The 19,408-nt window shown below is 44.9% G+C and overlaps 2 protein-coding genes across 4 annotated transcripts; one reads left to right on the top strand and one right to left on the bottom strand.

Moving 5' to 3' along the window:
- Positions 1–757: 757 nt before the first annotated feature.
- On the bottom strand, positions 758–14,016 carry CEP104 (centrosomal protein 104). 2 transcript variants are annotated; one of them, XM_054292031.1, is made up of 22 exons: positions 13,955–14,016; positions 13,151–13,314; positions 12,489–12,662; positions 12,043–12,181; positions 11,394–11,456; positions 10,958–11,034; positions 10,651–10,819; positions 10,208–10,366; positions 9,372–9,602; positions 8,956–9,159; positions 8,254–8,421; positions 7,529–7,702; positions 7,006–7,182; positions 6,397–6,603; positions 5,452–5,568; positions 4,960–4,996; positions 4,809–4,881; positions 4,109–4,217; positions 3,697–3,835; positions 2,922–2,989; positions 2,623–2,713; positions 758–1,477 (listed from the first exon to the last, which is right to left on the bottom strand). In XM_054292031.1, the coding sequence occupies exons 2-22, from the start codon at positions 13,261–13,263 to the stop codon at positions 1,344–1,346; spliced, it is 2,823 nt and encodes a 940-aa protein (XP_054148006.1). In that variant the 5' UTR covers positions 13,264–13,314; positions 13,955–14,016; the 3' UTR covers positions 758–1,343. The 2 variants fall into 2 exon arrangements, with proteins under 2 accessions (XP_054148006.1, XP_054148007.1); XM_054292032.1 differs by having other exon boundaries at positions 6,568–6,603.
- Positions 14,017–14,122: 106 nt separating this feature from the next.
- On the top strand, positions 14,123–18,092 carry DFFB (DNA fragmentation factor subunit beta). 2 transcript variants are annotated; one of them, XM_054291967.1, is made up of 7 exons: positions 14,123–14,236; positions 14,518–14,644; positions 14,727–14,915; positions 15,638–15,717; positions 15,869–16,042; positions 16,435–16,535; positions 17,013–18,092. In XM_054291967.1, the coding sequence occupies exons 1-7, from the start codon at positions 14,123–14,125 to the stop codon at positions 17,227–17,229; spliced, it is 1,002 nt and encodes a 333-aa protein (XP_054147942.1). In that variant the 3' UTR covers positions 17,230–18,092. The 2 variants fall into 2 exon arrangements, with proteins under 2 accessions (XP_054147942.1, XP_054147943.1); XM_054291968.1 differs by having other exon boundaries at positions 14,162–14,439; positions 14,493–14,644.
- Positions 18,093–19,408: the final 1,316 nt, after the last annotated feature.

Genomic DNA, 19,408 nt, shown 5'->3' with positions numbered 1-19,408 from the left:
CATTCTAAAAAATTGCTATTTTATCACCACTAAGTTATTTCCTGATTGTACTACAGAGTAGTTTTCATCCTTACACCTCTGAGCAAGATCAATGGCTATTTAGAGATATTTATTATTTATTTAGCATAGAGAATCAGGCCCTCAAATAGGAACCCCTGTCACTAAAGGGAACATAAAAATACCTATATATATGTTCCTAATGTGTGTATAAATATTGAAATATGTATTTTGCAGAGTTAGAGAAACAATTTATACAAATAATTTTGAAATCCAAGCACACTGATCTACCTGGAAAATCCATAATCTGGTATGCAGGCTGCAGACAAACTAGAAAAACTGTATTACAAAATCAGTTCTACACACAAAACAACACCACAAAGTCACTCCATGGGAGCAAAAACCCCCAAATTTCCCCTCATATGATCATGACCACTCATTCCTGTGCCCATGGTACCAATTCCACACTGGAAAGCAACAGCTGGAATGTTAAAGAGAGAATGTTAGAGATGTGAGAATGGCTGCTTTGGTACAAAGCTTCATGCCTTGGTCTTAATAGACTTTGTCTCTCTGAAGCTGTTAAAGACACGTGCTCCAGTCTGTGGATGGTTATTTGAATCAATATCTAACTAGAGGAGCTCAGTATTTGAGCTGAAAGTGCACTAAAGCAGGCAAAAATGACTATATTTACTAATTCAAGCTCTTCAGGACCCAACCAAGATTATTTTTTCATTTCTGTAAGGGGCCATTTCTTGGGGATACAGACTTGGAGGGTTTAGTTTAACCCTCCTGCCAAGTGGGCTCCTAAGGCACTTGGTGCACAGTGAGAGGCCGCAATGTCCTGTCACCCTCTGCATGGTGGCACAACCAGGAAAACATCCAGCCAGCCCTCTGGCTTTTCATTTGGTGCAAATTCCTGGGGTTGAGCAGTGCTTTGGGTACAGCTCTGCTGCCTTTAGAACCCTAAATGTGACACACACACACAAGGCCAGGCTTCCCCCACGTGTGGTTCCTGTTCCTCAAGCACCAGGAAACAGACTTCTCTCCCCTGACATAATTATGGTCTTTGAACCCATTAAATTACTGACATGGGATTGGAAAGGAGAGCACAGTATTCTGTCAAAATAATGTTTTTGTCCCAGAGCATTTGGTATTTCCAACATGAGCATTCCTTGCAAAGCAAAGCCCTTTGCTGCAGTGACAGCAACGCCGTGGGGATCACACCAGGCACTGCTCAAGGCTAAAAACAACCCACAAAAAGATGATACAAGTTGCCTACAATTTTTAAATAGTTCAGAAAAGCCATATGCCCACTTATTCAGACAAAGGAAGAAATACTTTTCCTGTCATCGCTTGGAGTATGTTTTGCCAGTGTTTTTATTTGGGGCCCCTCGAGTTCTGATCTTGCTTCCTCTTGAAGGAGATTGAAACTTTGTTCCTGAAGGACCTGGTCTCTTTAAATAGTGGCCAAATGCTTTGGCTGCAAAGAGAAAAATAGAGATCATTATTGCAAGCACATCTAGTCCCAGGAGTGAATTTAATGCACTGTTTTGATTCCCAAGATCTGTTAATTCTGAATGACTGAAGCAAGCAGCAGCAGGCAGGCACTGAGCTCAGCATGTTCCACACCAGCAGTGTCTGAATGGTCAGTGCTCCTTTCCTACCTCTAGGAAACAGAATCAGAGCTTATCCAGGCAGGATTTGCTTGTTTCCAAATTCTAAGCAGCAATAAACTAACAACTGACTGGTGTCTCATTAGCCAGTACAAACAGCAAAGCTGAGGACAGACAGACAGTTAAATTGTGAATCCAATTTAACACCAGAAAGTGATGATTTTAACCCCTATGATTCACTTAGGTCAGCTGGAATAGGCAATTCCACAGCTCTTTCCAGGAACCTGGGATAGTGACATGCAGATATGAGCAGAGCACAGCTCAGAGAATGTGAACTGAACACACAGCAGACTAGAAAACTCCAGAGTCTGAAGGAGGAAAGGTTTGGATGTTATTGGCCAAAAGTTCTGGTGTTGCAGGCAGTTTGTTTAACTTCTGGAAATAAAAGGATTTTCCATGTTCTTCATAAAGGAAACTGCTGGAAAAAACACCACCTGACATCATCAATGTCTCTTTGATGGTGAAAAAGCTGCACAATGATAAATCTGTCAGGTTCCTGAGTCTGGCCTGGAAAGGAAAAGCAGTGCACAGCACTCACTGTTCAGTTCACCCTGTAATTAGGATCAGATTAGCAACCTTTGATTGGACACTAAAAGCTAAATCAGGCTCTGGTTCCCTGTGTCAGCATTCAGGAGCTTTCCAGAGCACTGTTCAGCTGATTGTTCTATTCATGGTCATCCTGTTCTGCAGAAAAAATCCCTGAACTGATCAATTTATCAAATCTGCCAGTTCCCCACCAGCTGAGCTCGTGTCCTCCTTGGAACATGACTGTTATTGCATGATTTTGGGAATTTGCTCCCAGGCACATTGCTCCAGCATAAAAACCATCACTTCTCACCCAAATGCAAACCAGGAGCTGCACAGACCCAGCTCTTGGGGATATAACACTTTCCTTAAGCAAAGGCAACACAGTAAAAAGTACAAATGTTATTATCATTAACTGATGTCTTACCAGGCTGCAGCAGAATGGTTTTGTTCAGGAGGGATGTCCTCCTCTGGTTCATTTTGCAGCCATCTCTGCTCATCAGGTGAGATCTCCAGGCCTGAAGTCAATTAAAAAGCAATGATAGCACAACTCCAGCAAAATTAGCACTAATTTATATCAACAGCACTTTAATCTGCTTTTTTAAAATATGAGCTCCTTGCTATGGAATAGAAATTAATATCTCCATTTTTTTAATATATATTGGAAGGTCCACCACATTAAACCAACCCATACCAACATCTGCCCAAAGGGAAGGGTGGCCTCACCTCTTCTCCAGGAGGAAAGTTCTCATGGCACAAAGGGCAGTGGTTTGCCACATTTTCTGGTTTGGCAGCTGAAATTGTTTGAAAAATAATGTAAGAATTGCAAAGAGAGGCTAATTTCAGACACAAGAAGAGAATCTGCACAGCCAGTAGCATAAAATTACCCCATGTCTAACCCAGCCCCTGTTACCATTAACTGCTCCCAAAGAAGCCCTGTGTTTAATCACCAAAACAAGATCAAAAGGAATCTCAGAACCCAGAATCACATGGGTTGGAAGGAACCTTAAAGATCATTCTGTTCCCCCTTGTCCTGTCACTCCAGGCCCTTCCAAAAAGCTTCTCTCCACCTCTCTTGTAGCCCTTTCAGCTCCTACTAGAAGGCCACAATTAGGTCACCCCAAAGCCTTTTCTTCTCCAGGCAATCCCAATTCCCTCAGCCTTTCCCCACAGTGTATGTGGGGAATAATAAAGACGTGGTCACCCCACAGAGGTGACCCAACCCTCTGACCACCTTGGTGCCTCCTCTGAACTCACTCCACAACAAGGCCATGTCCTTTCTGTGCTGGAATAGTGCTTCATCTACAAGGATATGGAAGAGATTTCCCAGTCCTCTCACTCACCCTCCCAACACACATTCACACAGGCCAAGCCCCAGAAAACTCAGGCATTTATCCCATCCTGAGGATTTACACAGATCCCTAAGCCTGACTTGCCAAAGATCCCTGGTGTTAGAAATCTGAACCTCTGCTGTTCCACCTCCCTGTTTGGAGCCACTCACGATTGCAAATCCTGCTCTTTATGTGTCTGGGCAGCTCGTCCTTGGGCACGGCCTCTCTGCAGCGTGGGCACCTCCCAAAGCTGTCCCTTTTGTCACAGTCAGTCAGCAGGTGCTCTGTCAGGCTGCAGATCTCCAGCATCTGCAACACAGCCAGCAAGGTTTGTGCTGAGCAAGCAGAGATGGGATCAGCTCAGCCTCACCTTGCAAAATGACAAAGGGAAAATTCAATTTCAGTCCAGTTATTAACTCATTTTCTATTGGTGCTCTTTTCCAAAAGCACTACCCAAATCACGTGGGTGTGCTCAGAATTCACCTATGTGAATTAAATATCTTCCTGTGATAAATATCTTGCATATCTAAACCAGAATAACAGCAGTTCATGTCTCAGCAGCTCTGGGAATTTCAGTCTGACCTGTTTGCAGTGCTCACAGCGGGTTAACATGGGGCAGTGCTTCCAGTAGTGCAGATCCAACCCTTCCTCAGTGAAGGACTCGTTCCTTTCACCACAAAATATACACAAGCTGGGAAAAAAACACAAACATCAGTGACATCAGAGAGAAATGGATGAGCCCTGTTCCAAGTGGTTCTCAAATACATCCAATATCTTGAATATTTTCTTTCCCCTGTGTAGAGCTGAGCTTAGGATGGGGCAGGTACTGGCTTGTAATTTAGGGTAAATACAATCATAGAGCAATTTTTCTTAGAGAATGATTAATTCTACAGAAGTTCTGAGAGCACCTCATCAAAACTGGCTTTCCTGGCTCCAGAATTTCCAGAATTTTCTTCTATGCCGTCCCCCTACAACACCCAGCAAAGCCACACCATATTTTTCCCCTATTTCACATTGGCAGCTGAACATTAAACTGTGGCTACTTCTTAGCCCACAAGCAAATACTCAGAAAAAAAAAATACAAAGTCACACTATCCAAGAACTTCAAAGAAAAGCACCTAGGATTGCCTGGTGATCATTTCAAATCTGTTGGAAGAGATTTTAGTCTTTATTGTCTCACTGCTGAAGGAATTAGCTTTGATCTACTGGAAAAATGTTATTACTGTTAGGAGCTCACAGGTGACACCAAGGCTTAAGGTGATTAGAGGCTCATCTCACTTACTTATCCAGGTAATTTGCAACAGAGGAAAGTTCCTCCTGAATATTTCCTGCTGTAGCTTCATATACCTGGGAACCTGTAAGGAGAGAACTCTTAAACCAAGATCACAATTTAATTAATCTACATTTCTTAACTCTTATTTCAAACTACCTACCTTCATTCTCTGTCTTCTGAAAATAAGAGTCTTTCTCCTATCAAACAAAGAAATTTAACTCAGAAATTTGCCTTCCAGAGAGAAAAGGAACACGCTATATTCTGATTTCTGTCGGGAATTTAAAATTTAGAAGCAGAGCCAATGCACTACAACATTTGTGCTGCTGGTTCTAGGGCAAATCAATTGTATTAAGGTATTATTTTATATTAGAAAGGTATTACTGCTTTATTATAAAGGTATTATATCATACAATTATGTTATGTTATATATTATTATATTATATTGGTATTATTGTTATATTATAAAAAAGAATCCAAATTTTACACTATGTTAGGAGGAACAACACCCCAGATTTTAAGCTGGACTGCTGAGGAGAAAAGTCACCCAGGGTATGTCTAGAGTTTCTCAGTCTTTTTAATAACACAACACCAATAAGTCCATGATATCCAAGGAGCAAAGGATTAAAACAACCTTAAACTGAAACATGCTCACCTCTTCATCTTCAACCTCTGCTTGTAACACTAATTTGAGAGCTTCTGAGTGGCTTTTTAGAACTTTCATTTCTTCCTTTGTCTGTTTCTCTGCATCTGTTGCTGCTTTTCTCTGTGCCTGGCAGGAAAGAGTCACAAATTTTCATTATTATCTTTTTAGCCTTCTGTAAGTATCCTCTCTGTATTCTTTAGTATAGTATAGTGTAGTATAGTATTCTTTAATATAATATAGTATCATAAATAATAAACAGGTGGTAGTTTCATTGGTTTCATGTGAATTGTTTTGACTTATTGACCAATCAGGGCCAAGCTGTGTCAGGGCTCTGGAAAGAATCACGAGTTTTCATTATTATCTTTTTAGCCTTCTGTAAGTATCCTTTCTGTATTTTTAGTATAGTATAGTATTCTTTAATATAATATAGTATCATAAATAATAAACACATGGTTGTTTCATTGGTTTCATGTGAATTGTTTTGACTTATTGACCAATCACGGCCAAGCTGTGTCAGGGCTCTGGAAAGAGTCACAAGTTTTCATTATTATCTTTTTAGCCTTCTGTAAGTATTCTTTAGTATACTTTAGTATAGTATTCTTTAATATAATATAGTATCATAAATAATAAACAGGTAATTGTTTCATTGGTTTCATGTGAATTGTTTTGCCTTATTGACCAATCATGGCCAAGCTGTGTCAGGGCTCTGGAAAGAGTCACAAGTTTTTCATTATTATCTTTTTAGCCTTCTGCAAGTATTCTTTCTGTATTCTTTAGTATAGTTTAGTATAGCATTCTTTAATATAACATAGTATCATAAAATAATAAATTAGCCTTCTGAGAACATGGAGTCAGATTCATTCAGATTATCATTCCTTCCTTTGTCTGGGAACCCCACAAATACAATCCACCATGTCTGAAGTGGCCCTGGAGGTTCTGCCTCTCCTTACATACCCTCACTTCAGTCTCAGAAGATTTCCCATCGATTTTGGCAAAGCCCTCAAACAGAGTTTTGTAGCGCACGGTCCTGCGGGCGCTGGCGTCGTCCAGAGGGAAATATTCCAGCACAGCTGCCCTGTGCTCCCTGTACATGGCAAAGATGATCCTCAGCACCACCTCACGCACCTCATGGGCCCTGTGCTCCAGAGCTCCCGTGGCAAACTGGAAATAATGATAAAAAAATTTTCTATCTCTCTTTTCTCACATTTTTTATTTATTAGTCCAAGACTCCCTTGCAGCAGGAGAAATCTTCCTACAAGATTTCTTGCAAACACTTTTTAACTCATTCATTCATTCTTTTTTCCAGATATTAACATCTTGCTTCATAGAATCCCAGACTGATTTGGGTTGAAAGGGATCTTAAAGCTCATCTCATTCTACCCCATACCATGGGCATGGACACTTCCCACTAGACCAGGTTGCTCCAAGCCCTGTCCAACCTGCTCTAAAATTACCAGCACTGTTGATCAGGGGAATATACCTCTCCAGGAATTCTCAAGCACTCAAAAAAAGCCAGGCAAGCCCCCAGAAAACCATCCCTGTGCTGTAACCTCAATCTCTTACCTTCATGACATTGCTGACAGTAAACCCGGAGTTTTCAGTCCCCATGGCCACCAAGAGAGATTCCACCAGTTCCACGTGACTCATTGCCAGGTGTGTTGGGGAGTTTGGCTTTAATGTTTTAGCCAGGTGCACTGGAATAATCTGGAGAGGCTTTACTTCAGGACACAGTGCGATTTCCTAGGAACACACAGAATCAGTGAGCACACTGGAAAAGGACAATTACCTGTCTCTCCAAAGCTGAGTCTGTAGGCAATTTGCAGCAAAGAACACAAGAGTCACACCTGCAGCAGCAGCAGGTACCCCCAGACTGCTCCAGGTGACCCTGATTTGGCAGGGGTTGGACTGGATGATCTCCAAAAAGCCCTTCCAACCCCAGCTATTCTGTGATAAGTTGTGATAAGATTCTGTGATAAGATTCTGTGATAAGCTATAACACTTCACAGCAGCCAACCCTGGTCTCACAATCCACTTTGATCAGGTGTTTCTCACCTATGAGCTCCCTAATTTGAAGGGAAACACCCACCTGGATGAAGGTTGAAGCCAGAAGGCGAAGGCGGGATGAAGAGTCTCCTGTTCTAGAGAGCAGATGTGGCAGGGTTGTTTCCACACAATGAGAGGTTTCCAGCTTCCCCAGTTTGTGTTTTGGTATATATTGGGTAATGATCATTTTTAGGAGTTTCAGGGAAGCCTGAAAAACCTAAGTTAAAAAGGAAAAAGAAAACACTGAGCAAAACCAACACAGAGCCCCCTGTTTTCAGACAATACAGTAAAATCTATTCTTCATCTGAATTACAGTAACACCCTTAATGGAAGCTACTTCAGACAACTGCCTTCCAGAAAACCTGTTGCTAGGACTTAGGCTTCAGAAATTGTTTCATAAAGAGTACCAGCTCAATTTTCTTCTTTTTTTCTTATTTAAGGTTTATTTGCTGCCCAAGTGTCCTTCAGCTAAGTGCAGTACTTTGAGCTGGAAACTAGAAGTTATTTCATTGCTGTATTTCAGATTTAATGAAGAAAAAGGATCAACCTCACTGCACATTTACTGCACCAGCTCATGGCTCAGCCCAGGGCAGTTTTCTCTATCTGTTCAATGCCAGATATTGCCCAGTTATCTTGGGAGTTTTGAGGGGCTTTGTTTTGGTTTTGGATTTATTCAACAGTAGTGTTTGTTCAAAGTATCCTAACCCCAAGGTTCTGCAATTTTGGCTGCCAGTTCTTCACTGGAGCAGCAAACTTATCCCAACTTACTGAAGATACAGTGTCTTTGATGGCCCTCCTCACAAGGAAAACAGCAGCCCTCAGCATGTTCCTTAAATCCTCCTTTGGAGTGTCCACTGACACCTCCATCAGCTTCTCATACACAGCCAGTAAAGCCTCTTCTCGACATGACCAAGTTCTGGAATATGCTCCTGAAACCTGAGCACAGAACAGTCTGTCTCTTAAAAGGTCCCTACAGATATTTCAATACATATTTAAAATTTCATATTTCAAAATATTTAACATTTTGATAGAGAACCAGCCTCAAAAGAGCATATGAACTGAAGCGTGAAGTCCCCAGGTGTTCCCCACTGGAATCTGCTTTTTATTAAAAGCACACATTTTGAAATGAGATGAGTGAAATGGGATTAACAGGTCAGGCTCATGGAGCCCTTCCAGGCACAGGGAGGGTTTCTCTCCCTCCAAAAGACAGTGGCAAGTTATGGATGTTCTGGGTTCATACCCTAAAGCAGTCTGCTGGATCCTGTCTGTCTATCAGCACACCAAATAATCAATCATCAAAGCTACAGATTGGTAAAAATGCTGTAAACAGGCATCCATAGAGCCAAGGTCAAATTTTAAGGTCAGATTTCAAAATAGCATCTCTAAACACATAAAAATCCTCTTTACCCAAAGCACAATAACCCATGGGTTTGTTTTACTGGGTTTTGGGTTTGTTTTACTGGGTTTTACCAAAGTCTCTCCAAAAACTTCCACAACAGGGCTGGCTTCCCGCAGTGCCTTCTGTGTGAGTTGTTCAGGCTCCCCAGCATTGCCAGTCCTTGGAGCATCACCCACATCCTCCTCAGTCACCTCTGGCTCAACATAGGCAACAGCTTCATCCACCTGCTTGCAGATGGTTGGGAGAGGTCTCTCATCATAAGGTACAATTTCAACCTAGCAGAAAAGATAAAATTTGTTGTTCTTGAAAGGATGCAGATGTGAAGTGGTTTTACCACTAACTGGTCTTATCACCTCAGTGCAATTTTCTCACATCAAAGCAGCATCACACCCAAGATAACCATGAGTTAACCACATTATTTGGAAGGTTGGACCTCAGATTGTTTGCTCTGACAGGTTTCTGTAGTAACAGAGGGAACACTACTCACATTTTCCTTGGGAAACACTTCCTTGGAGGTTGTGGGCTGAGTCTGAGGAGAAAGAGGGGTCTGGTAGGGAAGAACAACAGGCTCAGAAGAAGTGGGATCCACCAACTGCTCTTCTAGCACAGGCTCTGCCCTCAGGGGCTCTGCTTGGGGAGGGTCTGCAGGCTCAGGAGGGGAGTTCTGGGAGCTCTCAGTGCCACTCACAGATCCCAAGGGCAACTCAGTTTTTCGGATCTGAGAAAGGGAAGAAGATTTTTACAGCAAGGCTAAAAATGTGCTAAAATCTCTCAGTACAGCTACAACTCTGTCAACGGGCTTCTGGTGATTTCAAGTAAAGATTGAACCTGGCTCACAGGTGTGTCATCATTCCCACTGAATGCAGCTTTATGAAAAAGTCAGAAAATAATTCTGTGTGGGTGCATGTGTGGAGAGATTATAAAACTTCCTGTTCTGAGCACATTACATAACTCTATGGATATAAAAAAATCACATGGATTCTGTATGGTTAGCCTTGATACCATCCTAAGCCCCCTCTACCCCTCCAAAATATGAAAGAGAACCTTATTCATCTGCCTCAGGTAGCCTTGAAATTATGCAAAACATTCAAGATTTTAATGCCATTTTCTTGAGACCTCAACAGTTTAATGGGATTTATGGAAAACTAAGCATGCTCATAAAACACCACACTGAGAGTCTCAGGTTGAAGAAATCCACAATCCAAAGAGAAAACTGAAATGCTTTAGTAAATCTCAACATTTCCCTTAACCTGTGAATGGAGTTTGGTTGCTGTGCCATTTCTATTTAGAACACCCTCCTGAGTTTGGACTAACAGCACCCACCAGCAGCTGTGCATCCAGGAGGTCGTGCAGCTCCAGCTGCTGGTACACCTTCAGCCTGTACTCATCCATCTGCTCCTTCTTCTTCTTGGCAAGGTCATAATCCTCCTTCTCCACGGCGTAACGCTTCTCCACCTCGTAGCGGCCGAGTCGCTCGCCCACCTAGGATTGGTACAAATCACCTTGGAATCATCTCACAACATTTCTTGGAAATGTGACATTCCATTTCTTGGAATCACTTTATTAAGCATTTCTTGGAATCACATTAGTCTACTTTTTTCATTGCTCCCAGGCAAATTACTCAATCAAGCTATGTGATTTTAAAATTAATCATTTGGGAAATATATTGAAAATCATTACGGTTCCACACAAACAAAATCATTATGATTCCTGATGGGTCACTGGGCTTTGCTCAACTTAGGTGTCAAAAGATCTTCCAACAGCACCTTCTGCAAGTCTGCAATGGCCTGTTTGAGCTTCTTGGCATGGTCATAGCACTCGAGACGCACAGCTTCCCTCTTCTTCTCATCCAGCCTCCGGATTATCTGAGCCACTTCTGGGTCCTGGTACATGTCAAAGGCCAAATCATCCAGAGGTGAAATGGAGTCATGTTTCCTGAAGGCACAAAATGAATAAACCACAATAAGGCAGGCTTCTCTTTTCATTAGCAGGGAATTAACAAAACAGAGAGATCAACAACTGCTTTACACCAAGCAGAGGTTTTGCCAGGGTATAGGCAAAGAACAAACTTACCCAAGGTAAGTTCCATCTAAAGCAGGGTCATCCGATTTAATTCCCATGTAGTGATCTATCAGCTGCTCTCTGGTAGGCTTTGGAAGGGTGGAAAAAGAAAATCTCAATGCACATTCACCAACATCAGGTGTGTGTTCAAGACAGAATTCTGACTTGCCACAACCAAGATCAGTTTTGCAACATAAAGCACTTATGTTTTGGGGCACACTGAAGCAAAAGAATCTGGAGACAATAAAAATGAAAATGTTCAAACACTTTAAGGTTTGTATTCCCATATTAGGTTCAAATTTCTTGCTTCAAGAGAATATTAAAAATAAATTAATGCAACACAGCTCTGCTGAAGAGCTGGCACAAGAAAGGTTCATCCCATTACTTCAGGAACCTGTACTTGAAGAAATGGAGCATCAGTAAAAGGACAGGGATGCTTTGGACTTACAACGCTCATGTCAATGCCATAGTCTGCTGGATCCCCAATGATGTTCACAGCTACCAGGGCAACCTGCAGAAATTCACAGAAAATGGAAATGTGTAAGCTCATTCCTCTTTTCTTGAAACAAAAACCAGGGCCTGTGGTCAGGAAGGTGATATGGAAGCAGAGAGAAGCACTGAGTGCTAAATGTTCCTCCTGATCCATTGAAAATGTATCACCAAATCTACAAACCCATGGTCTGAAACGAGTCCCTGCAGAATTGAGCAAGTGTTTGTGTGTCTGCACCATGGTGGCTGTGCAACACCTTCACTTAATGCCATAACAGGTCCAAAACACTCAGAGTGGCTTTGTGACCCCAGAGCTGTTCTCAGAGGGAGTTCCTTGTCCTCAACACAGACCCTGCTGTGTGGGCTAAACCTCAGCACAAACAAGAGTGACAGAATGTGCCCTCGACTTGCTTGTTCTGGATGAGCTGAATTCACCTGATCCCAACTCACTTCTAACCTTGTGTTTTGTGCTTTTAAACAAAATAAAACAAACACAGGAACTTTCAACCAACATTTTTTGCTTCCGTAAGTCAAGGGAGCAGATTTCTGTGTCTGCTCTTTACTACGGAAGTGTCACCGGGGTTACCAGGTAAGGACGTCTAACTCACCTGCCCGTACAAGTTGTATTTATTGACATAATTTTTATGGAAAATCAGCTTCAGGTACTGGCCAACTGCATCCATGTACACAGATTTCAACTCTCGAGCTCTGAAATCAGTCTTCTCATTGTCTGAGAGAGGGACATAACTGGGAAGGAAAACATAACACACGAGCAGAGGATACATCCAAACACACAGGTGGGGTTTAAAATCCCCTCCTAACTGAAACAACTGTGAAACCTCCCTCATAACCTCACAACTGAAATAACTGTGTGCTGTCACTCAGCAAGGCAATTCACCTGCATCTCCAGCTTTGTCACAGATCCACACAAGTCCAGGATCTGCCAGCTGCTCACACAGCATGACCACATCACCCACAACCCACACTGAGTATTATTTCCCCCTGAAACTTTTCTGATTAAATCAATAAACTGATCCAGAACTTTCTGTCTCACCCAAGTCTCTGAAACCTCTCTGACTGATAGGGAGCAAAGTATTCAGGCAGACTTTCACTGATGTAGAACTCAATTTTGCTCGCAATCATGTACTGGTGAGCGAGCAGCTGCAGCTTCCGGATCCGACACCGCTCCACCAGCTGCAGGGTGATCTCCTGGGGGTACTGACAGAGCCTGAAAGAGACACAGCTCCTGAATTCAATCATCATTTTAAAGCAGATTTCACTTCCAACTCGAGCAACGTTTAATGATGGAATTTTCAAGTTATTAATTGTAAGCTAATATTATAAATATTGTAAGAATCCCAAGAGTAGAGTGGAAACACTTTTCCCTTCCCTTTACTGCGTGCATATCTTCAGGGGCCCCACACATGTTAAGATGTGCTGAGCCAAATGGATTTTTCATACTAAGCCAAACTCCAAGACTGCCAAAAACAAAAACATTTTCATTTTCCAGGACTTTATATACAATGCAGTGCCTTTAGGTGTTAACCAAAGTGCTTTTTTCCCCCAGGATGAGGGTGCCATGGGATTATAGAAACTTTGCTTTATCAGCTTGGTTTGGGATACTGCAAACTGCTCTGACCATGCACAGTACATCTGCCACTCATTTTAAACTTGGTGCTTATGAAATTGAGTGTTACAGGACCATCCCCTCAGTACCTGGGCGAGCGCCACCCGTTCACGGTCGGTGCATGAACCATCAGCTCCCGAGCACTGAACCCATCCTCGTGTCCCGACGAGCTGATCACCGTGAAACCGATCTTGTGTGGCATCCTGGGCAGACGAGCTGGTCACAGCCACGGCCTTCAAGCTTAGATTCATCCCTGGAAGGGTGACAAAAACCCACTGAGGCACTACGGTCAAAGAACTGCATCCTGAGGTCAGTCGAGTCAGTAGACGATGATTAACATTGGCACCATAAATGTTCTTTAGGCGCGGGTCAGTCAATACAGACCAAAAGATAAAAGATCAGTCAATATAACTGATGTTTTAACCTTTTGTTGAGCAAAACGAGGATTTAGATCACTTGCAGAGCAGCCTACCAATAAATTAAACCTGCTAATCCAAGATGGACCTTGAAACTATGAGTTCCAAATGCATACAGGAGCAACCTGTACCAAACCTGTAGCTGCACCATGCTCTGGGTGTGGGAGTCAGACGAACAAAAAGCAAAGCACAAGGTCAATTAAGTCTTTTTGGGAAAGCCGCACACCCACTGCTGGGGACACAAGCACCGGGAGCATCGCTGCCCACCCCAGCACCAACACCGGCCCCGTCCCCCCCTCCCCTCGCCGGCCCCAACCCCGCAGGCGGCGCAGGCCCGGAGGGGTCACGGCCGCACCGCTCCGGGAGCACAGCCAGGTCAGGCGGCGGACAAAGCACGGGGGAGCCTGGCGGGACCGGGGGGTGTCCCCGGGGCGGAGGGAGAGCGGGGAGCAGGGGAAGCGCCGGGCCGGGCCCCACCTGGCTCAGCGCGGCGCCATCGCCGCTCTCATGGCAACGCGGCCCCGCCGCGCAGGCGCGACCGCCCCGCCGGCCCCGGGGCGCCTGCGCGGGGCGGCACCGGCCCCGGACACCGACACCGGCCCTGGCCCCAGCCCCGACACCGAGCGGCACCGGCCCGGCCCGGCCATGGCGGAGCCGCTGCGGCCCTTCCGCCTGCGCGGGTGCGGCAGCCCGCAGAAGTTCGGGGTGGCGGCCGGGAGCCTGCGCGGGTTGCTGAGGAAGGGCTGCCGGCTGCTGCAGGTGAGGGGCGGACCGGGACGGGACGATACCAGGCTGGGATGCCGCTTACCGATGCTGGACGGGACCGCGAGTAGCGGGTGCCGCAGCTCCGGGCTAGGGCTAGAGCTGCCCGTCGAGACGCGTGCGGAGCTGCAGCCGCTGTGGTCGGGGCCGCCCGGAGCCGGGGTCTCACCCAGATCAGGGGTCCCGCTCGGAGCCGGGGTCTCACCCAGATCAGGGGTCCCGCCCGGAGCAGGGTCTCACCCTCCCGGAGCCGGGGGTCTCACCCGCCCGTGGGGCAGCTTCCCTTGGCAGGCAGCCGCCTCTGCCTCTACGAGGACGGCACGGAGCTGACCGAGAGCTACTTCCGAGCGCTGCCGGCGCAGACGGAGCTGGTGCTGCTGGGCCCCGGGCAGAGCTGGCGGGGCTGTGAGTGCGGCGGGGCCGGGCGGGGGGCGCGGGGGCAGCGGCGGCCGCGGGGGCTCAGCCGGTGCCGCCTCACCTGCCCCAGGTGCCAGCGACATCGAGCGGCTCCTGGCCGCCTTCTGCAGCCAGCAGGGCGCTGTGGTGGAGGCTGCGCGGAGGCTGCTGACGGACGAGCGGGCTCCCCACAGGCAGAAGCTGCTGGCGGATCTCATCCACAACCTGAGCGAAAACATCCTGGCCGAGGACAAGGAAGAGGACAAGAAATGGTTTGAAGGTGTGTTGGTTGCTGTAGGAAGCTGCTACGGGACTCCCGGGTTTTGCTCTGCTCTGAAAAGTCACTTCTGTCAGTTGTGTTGCTCTTAAAGCAAAGTCTGGGAGCTCTTCTGGCTGGTGTGATTGGGTGCTTGGTCAGGGTTTTGGTTATCCCTTCCATTAGCACCATTTAGCTTTAGATACTAAATGTGCATGTTCTTCAAAGTACACGTACATTTAGTATCTAAAGCTAAATGTGTTAGTAGTTTAGTATCAAAGCTAATTTTTTTTTTAATAGTTCCCTATTGGTTTAATAGAGATAGCTCTGGAATGCATTTCCCCTATTAATATAAATCTGCATTTATGATGTTTTAATGATTTGCTAATAGTATATGGATAACTGGGACATCTCTGCCAGCTTTATGTTCTCTTTATAATCTGCAAGTTTCCCTTCCCATTCCCACACCATTACTGCAGTTCTTCCCCAGCAATTGTTTTCCTTTCACAGTTTCTTGGTGTTCTACATGTACAGAGTAACAAGAAACATAACAATACCAGCTCCTGCTCTCTCAGCAGATGCTCTACAGCATCCTTTTAAGTGTTTAAGAGCAGGGTAGTCCTGAACCAGTAAAATAAAAATGGGAAATTAAAAAACCTGTGCAACCTGAGTTAGTGGGAAGGCAGCATGAACTCCCAGCTGGGCAGGAGCTGTGCTGAGGTACAAAATAATCCCATTCCCTCCAGGGCTGGAGTCTCGGTTCAAGAACAAATCCAGCTACCTGCGGCATAGCTGTGAGAGCAGAATGCGGGGCTACATGAGAGAGGTAAAAGTTTCTGTTGAAGTAACTTATGTCAAGGTGTAACAGTAATTCTGTAGCTGCAGGAATATGAAGTATTTCTATACTTGTGATTGTAGAAAAGAGCCTCAGGCTGCCACAGGAACTGAGAAGTGATTGCTGGGTTTCTCCCTTCTAGGTTACTGGTTTTATTTCAAACGTTCATCCTTCAGCACGAGATGCCTACAGAGGGATAATCGACCTGATGGCAGAAAAACTGAAATCTGTGAAGTACAACGGGTGCTACTTTGACAGAAGGGAGGAGGAGGAGGCAGCACGCCTGTGCACTGCAGAGGGGTGGTTCTCCTGTCAGGTACCTGCAGCCTTCCTGAAGAATCATGGAACGGTTGGGTGGGAAGGGACTTTAAAGATCATTTCATTCCATCCCTGCCATGGACAAGGGTGGAATGAGATGATGGACATTCCACTGGCCCAGTTTGCTCCCAGCCCCATCCAACCCGGCCTTGGACACTTCCAGGGATGGGGCAGCCACAGCTCCTCTGGGCACCCTGTGCCAAGGCCTCCCCATCCTCGCAGGGAAGAATTTCTTCTGTATACCTGACTTAAACTTCCCCTTTTATCAGTTTGATCCCATTCCCCCTCAACATCAGAGGAAGGAAACAGCTTCCTGGGTGCAGTGCCAGGCTGGGGGGGGATGTGGGTGGCAGGACCACTCTGGAGTGACAACTGTGACACCTTTCACAGGGACCTTTTGACAGAGATGACTGCCCGTGTAAGCATTCCATCAACCCCTACAGCAACAGGGAAAGCAGGATCCTCTTCAGCACCTGGAATCTCGACCACATGTATGTACAAAATGTTAATCCAGACCTACCTGCTTTGTGGCCTTCAGCTTCACCAGAAAGGTTCAGCCTTAGTCCATTCCCCCTGCTGTGCAGTCAGCTCTGCTGGGAATATGTGGTGAGAAAAGGTGCTGGGATGCTGCAGCTGCTGTGAGAACAAAACCCTGAAGACAGATGAAATGCTGCCTCTCATTAGCTGCTTTGCTTCTGTGCAGATTTTCTGTGTGTGGAAGCAAACCCCTCCTCACTGCGCTATCCGTGTGAATTCTCCTCTCCAGCAAAATCCCCTCTGAACCATTTCAAATGTTGGTGTGAAGCAAACAAGATTTGCTAAACTAATTTCCTTGGGGGAAAAAAAATCATATGCCTAGTAATGGAGAAAGAATTGCAGTTCTGCCTGGCTCTGAAAGGAAGATGGAGGCTTGATTATTCTGAAAAAACTCCTGATGGCAATATTGTCTTGTCTTTTGTGTCCCCAAGAATTGAGAAGAAACGTGCTGTTGTCCCAGAACTGGCAGAAGCTGTCAAAACACGAGACGGGAGAGAAGTGAACTGGGAATACTTCTATCAGCTGCTGTTTACCCTGGATAATTTAAAACTCGTACATATTGCTTGCCATAAGAAAACCAATCATAACCTCAGCTGTGACAAAAGCAGAATTTACAGAAAGAGGAAGCAAACCCAGGAGATTTCCTAGTGCTGTCTCTGGAAGGGACCTGCTGCTTTTTTCAATCATGTCAGTCTGTTGTTTTTAAATAGCTCAAATTTCTTAAATAAGAACTATTTGGCACAAGACTGGCTGGGTAACCCAACCAGAGCCTCACAAAGCACACTCCAATATCCCATTTAATTCTCTTCTCCTGCCTTCCCACTCCTTACAAGCCTCCCTCAAATCAAGCTCAAATCAAGTGTGATAAAGGTAGAAAATGAGCCAGAGGCTGACTCTGACTCTACCCCGTCATCTCTGGCCAGCATTGACCCAAAACTCACACTACACAGAAATGAAACTTGGACAAAACATTTTTTACAAACTAACTGCAGGGGCTCATAGACTCCTATTCCTCTGGATTTTAAGCCAAACAAAGAAGGATTTAGGATCATGTTTGATCTGTGCCTTTTGCAGGTAGTTTCAGGAATGCCAAAGGTGGTTCAGCAGCAGAGCTGCCACCTCACCTGTGCCAAACTCCTGCCCTCATCCCCACCTGCCCCTTTGCCATTGCTTCAGATGTGCATCTCCGAGAAAGAACAGCAAGCCCCTGAGATTTTTTTGCTTTTTCCACCTTTGTTTGCCGTCTTCCCTGCTGATTTCCTTCTCCTTACTAACACTTTCTGCCTCCAGCTTGAGTTTTACTTGATGCACTGCCAAAAAGGGCAGCTACGATGATCATGTTTACAGTAATGTTTACCCACTGCCTTGGAGAATATTGCTTTGGTAAAACATTTCCTACCTCAGGCAACAAATCAGGAATAGTTCAATTTTTTACTTGAATTTTTTTTTTTTTTTAATAGCAACTGAACTTTTGGGATTGTCAATGTAAATCGTGTGAACATTTTAAATAAAAAAATGCCCCCACATCTGTGTGTGTGAGTGAAGGTGCAGGAGACATGAATCAGGTGTGATAGAGCATGAAGGGAAATGTGTTTATGAATTGAGCACCAGCTACTAGAAAACAACTAGAAAAAGCTCTGTTTTCCCTCATAGTGTTGGTCCTGGACCAGTTAGTCCACATGAAATTGTGTGGAAATGATATTTCTGCCTGAGCCCCAAATTACTGGGTTTTGGAAGCTTTGCTACATAGAATATTGATTTAAACAACAAACTCAGTCCCCTCCCAAACAGTGCATTCTGAAAAGCAAGGAGGTGCATTTTTAACACAGGATTTCTAATTCCACTGCATGCAATCAATCCTTCCAGCTTCCCCTCCTGCACTGTTTGACACTGGGGAGGGCACTGGGCAGGATTCTGGTGACAAACCCAGTGTCACCTGCGTGGCACGTGTCCCCCAAACTGAAAATGCATTCTGCAAGTGAAATGAATGTCTGTGTGTGAAACTGTGTTTGCTAGAAAGAGCCAGCAGCAAACACGGCACTGAAGGAATGCTGGGAGGAGCTGCTGCAACACAGAGCTGGGCTGGAACTATGAATATGCAATTAAAAAATCTGGATTTTTCCGTGTTACAGAATTAGAGTGAAAAGGAGTCAAGAAATATCTTTGACAGAAACAATGCATCAGCTGGAGTGGAAATGGAAATGCATTACCATGCCATGCATATGCAGTTTGTTTGCCTTACAACTTTTGAATGTTTAACAAGCTCTAGCTGTAGAAATTAATATTTATTTAAACCATCTGCTGATAACATTTTCTCTCTATTTTTAGAAACATAGAAGGAGCTATAACAATAAATATCTGGAAGCTTATTGCATAATCACACTTTCAAAGAAATATTCCCACAAACACTGGGTGAATTAACAGTTCCTGGAATTGGCTGAGGTTGCTCCTTTTGTTTTTTTTAAACATGCAGAGGGAGCTCAGCAATCTTCCCCTGTCCATTAAATCCAAGGGAAGGTATTTGTTGTGTATCACCACCAAAGCATTTGTTTCCAAAATCCCTGCTGGAAATCAACAGAGGACAACACTTAAGAGCAGCAGGTGGAGGGAGGAGGCAGCACCACGGGGTGGGTGTTTGGGGAGCTGACGTGCAATGAAAACGTGCTGAACTCGCAGAGATGAGCACACTGAATCCACTCTGACAGCCTGCGTTTCATTTTGCCAGCAGAACTGCATTTTTGAGGTTTAATTGGTGCTGGGTTAGGTGTAAACAACCCACACAAGGAAGACCTTTGACCTTCTTTGTACCAGGGAGTCAGCTGGCTCC

The sequence above is a fragment of the Melozone crissalis genome, unplaced genomic scaffold (assembly GCF_028551555.1).
Source record: "Melozone crissalis strain CALT ecotype California unplaced genomic scaffold, PUWL_Pcris_2 ptg000107l_1, whole genome shotgun sequence".
In the NCBI taxonomy this organism is placed as follows: Eukaryota; Metazoa; Chordata; class Aves; order Passeriformes; family Passerellidae; genus Melozone; species Melozone crissalis.
The sequence above is the reverse complement of the archived record's forward strand: the minus strand, read 5'-3'. Positions and strand labels throughout refer to the sequence as shown.

Excerpts from the sequence above, each read along its gene's own strand:
- CEP104 (XM_054292031.1), bottom strand. The coding sequence starts at position 13,263 with ATGCCACACAAGATCGGTTTCACGGTGATCAGCTCGTCGGGACACGAG. Across the intron at positions 4,997-5,451 it reads CAGAGGTTGAAGATGAAGAG|GAGAAAGACTCTTATTTTCA; the intron begins GTGAGCATGTTT and ends TTTGTTTGATAG. Across the intron at positions 4,218-4,808 it reads GTTGCAAATTACCTGGATAA|CTTGTGTATATTTTGTGGTG; the intron begins GTAAGTGAGATG and ends TTTTTTTCCCAG.
- DFFB (XM_054291968.1), top strand. The coding sequence starts at position 14,288 with ATGCTGGACGGGACCGCGAGTAGCGGGTGCCGCAGCTCCGGGCTAGGG. Across the intron at positions 15,718-15,868 it reads TGCGGGGCTACATGAGAGAG|GTTACTGGTTTTATTTCAAA; the intron begins GTAAAAGTTTCT and ends TCTCCCTTCTAG. Across the intron at positions 16,536-17,012 it reads ACCTGGAATCTCGACCACAT|AATTGAGAAGAAACGTGCTG; the intron begins GTATGTACAAAA and ends TGTGTCCCCAAG.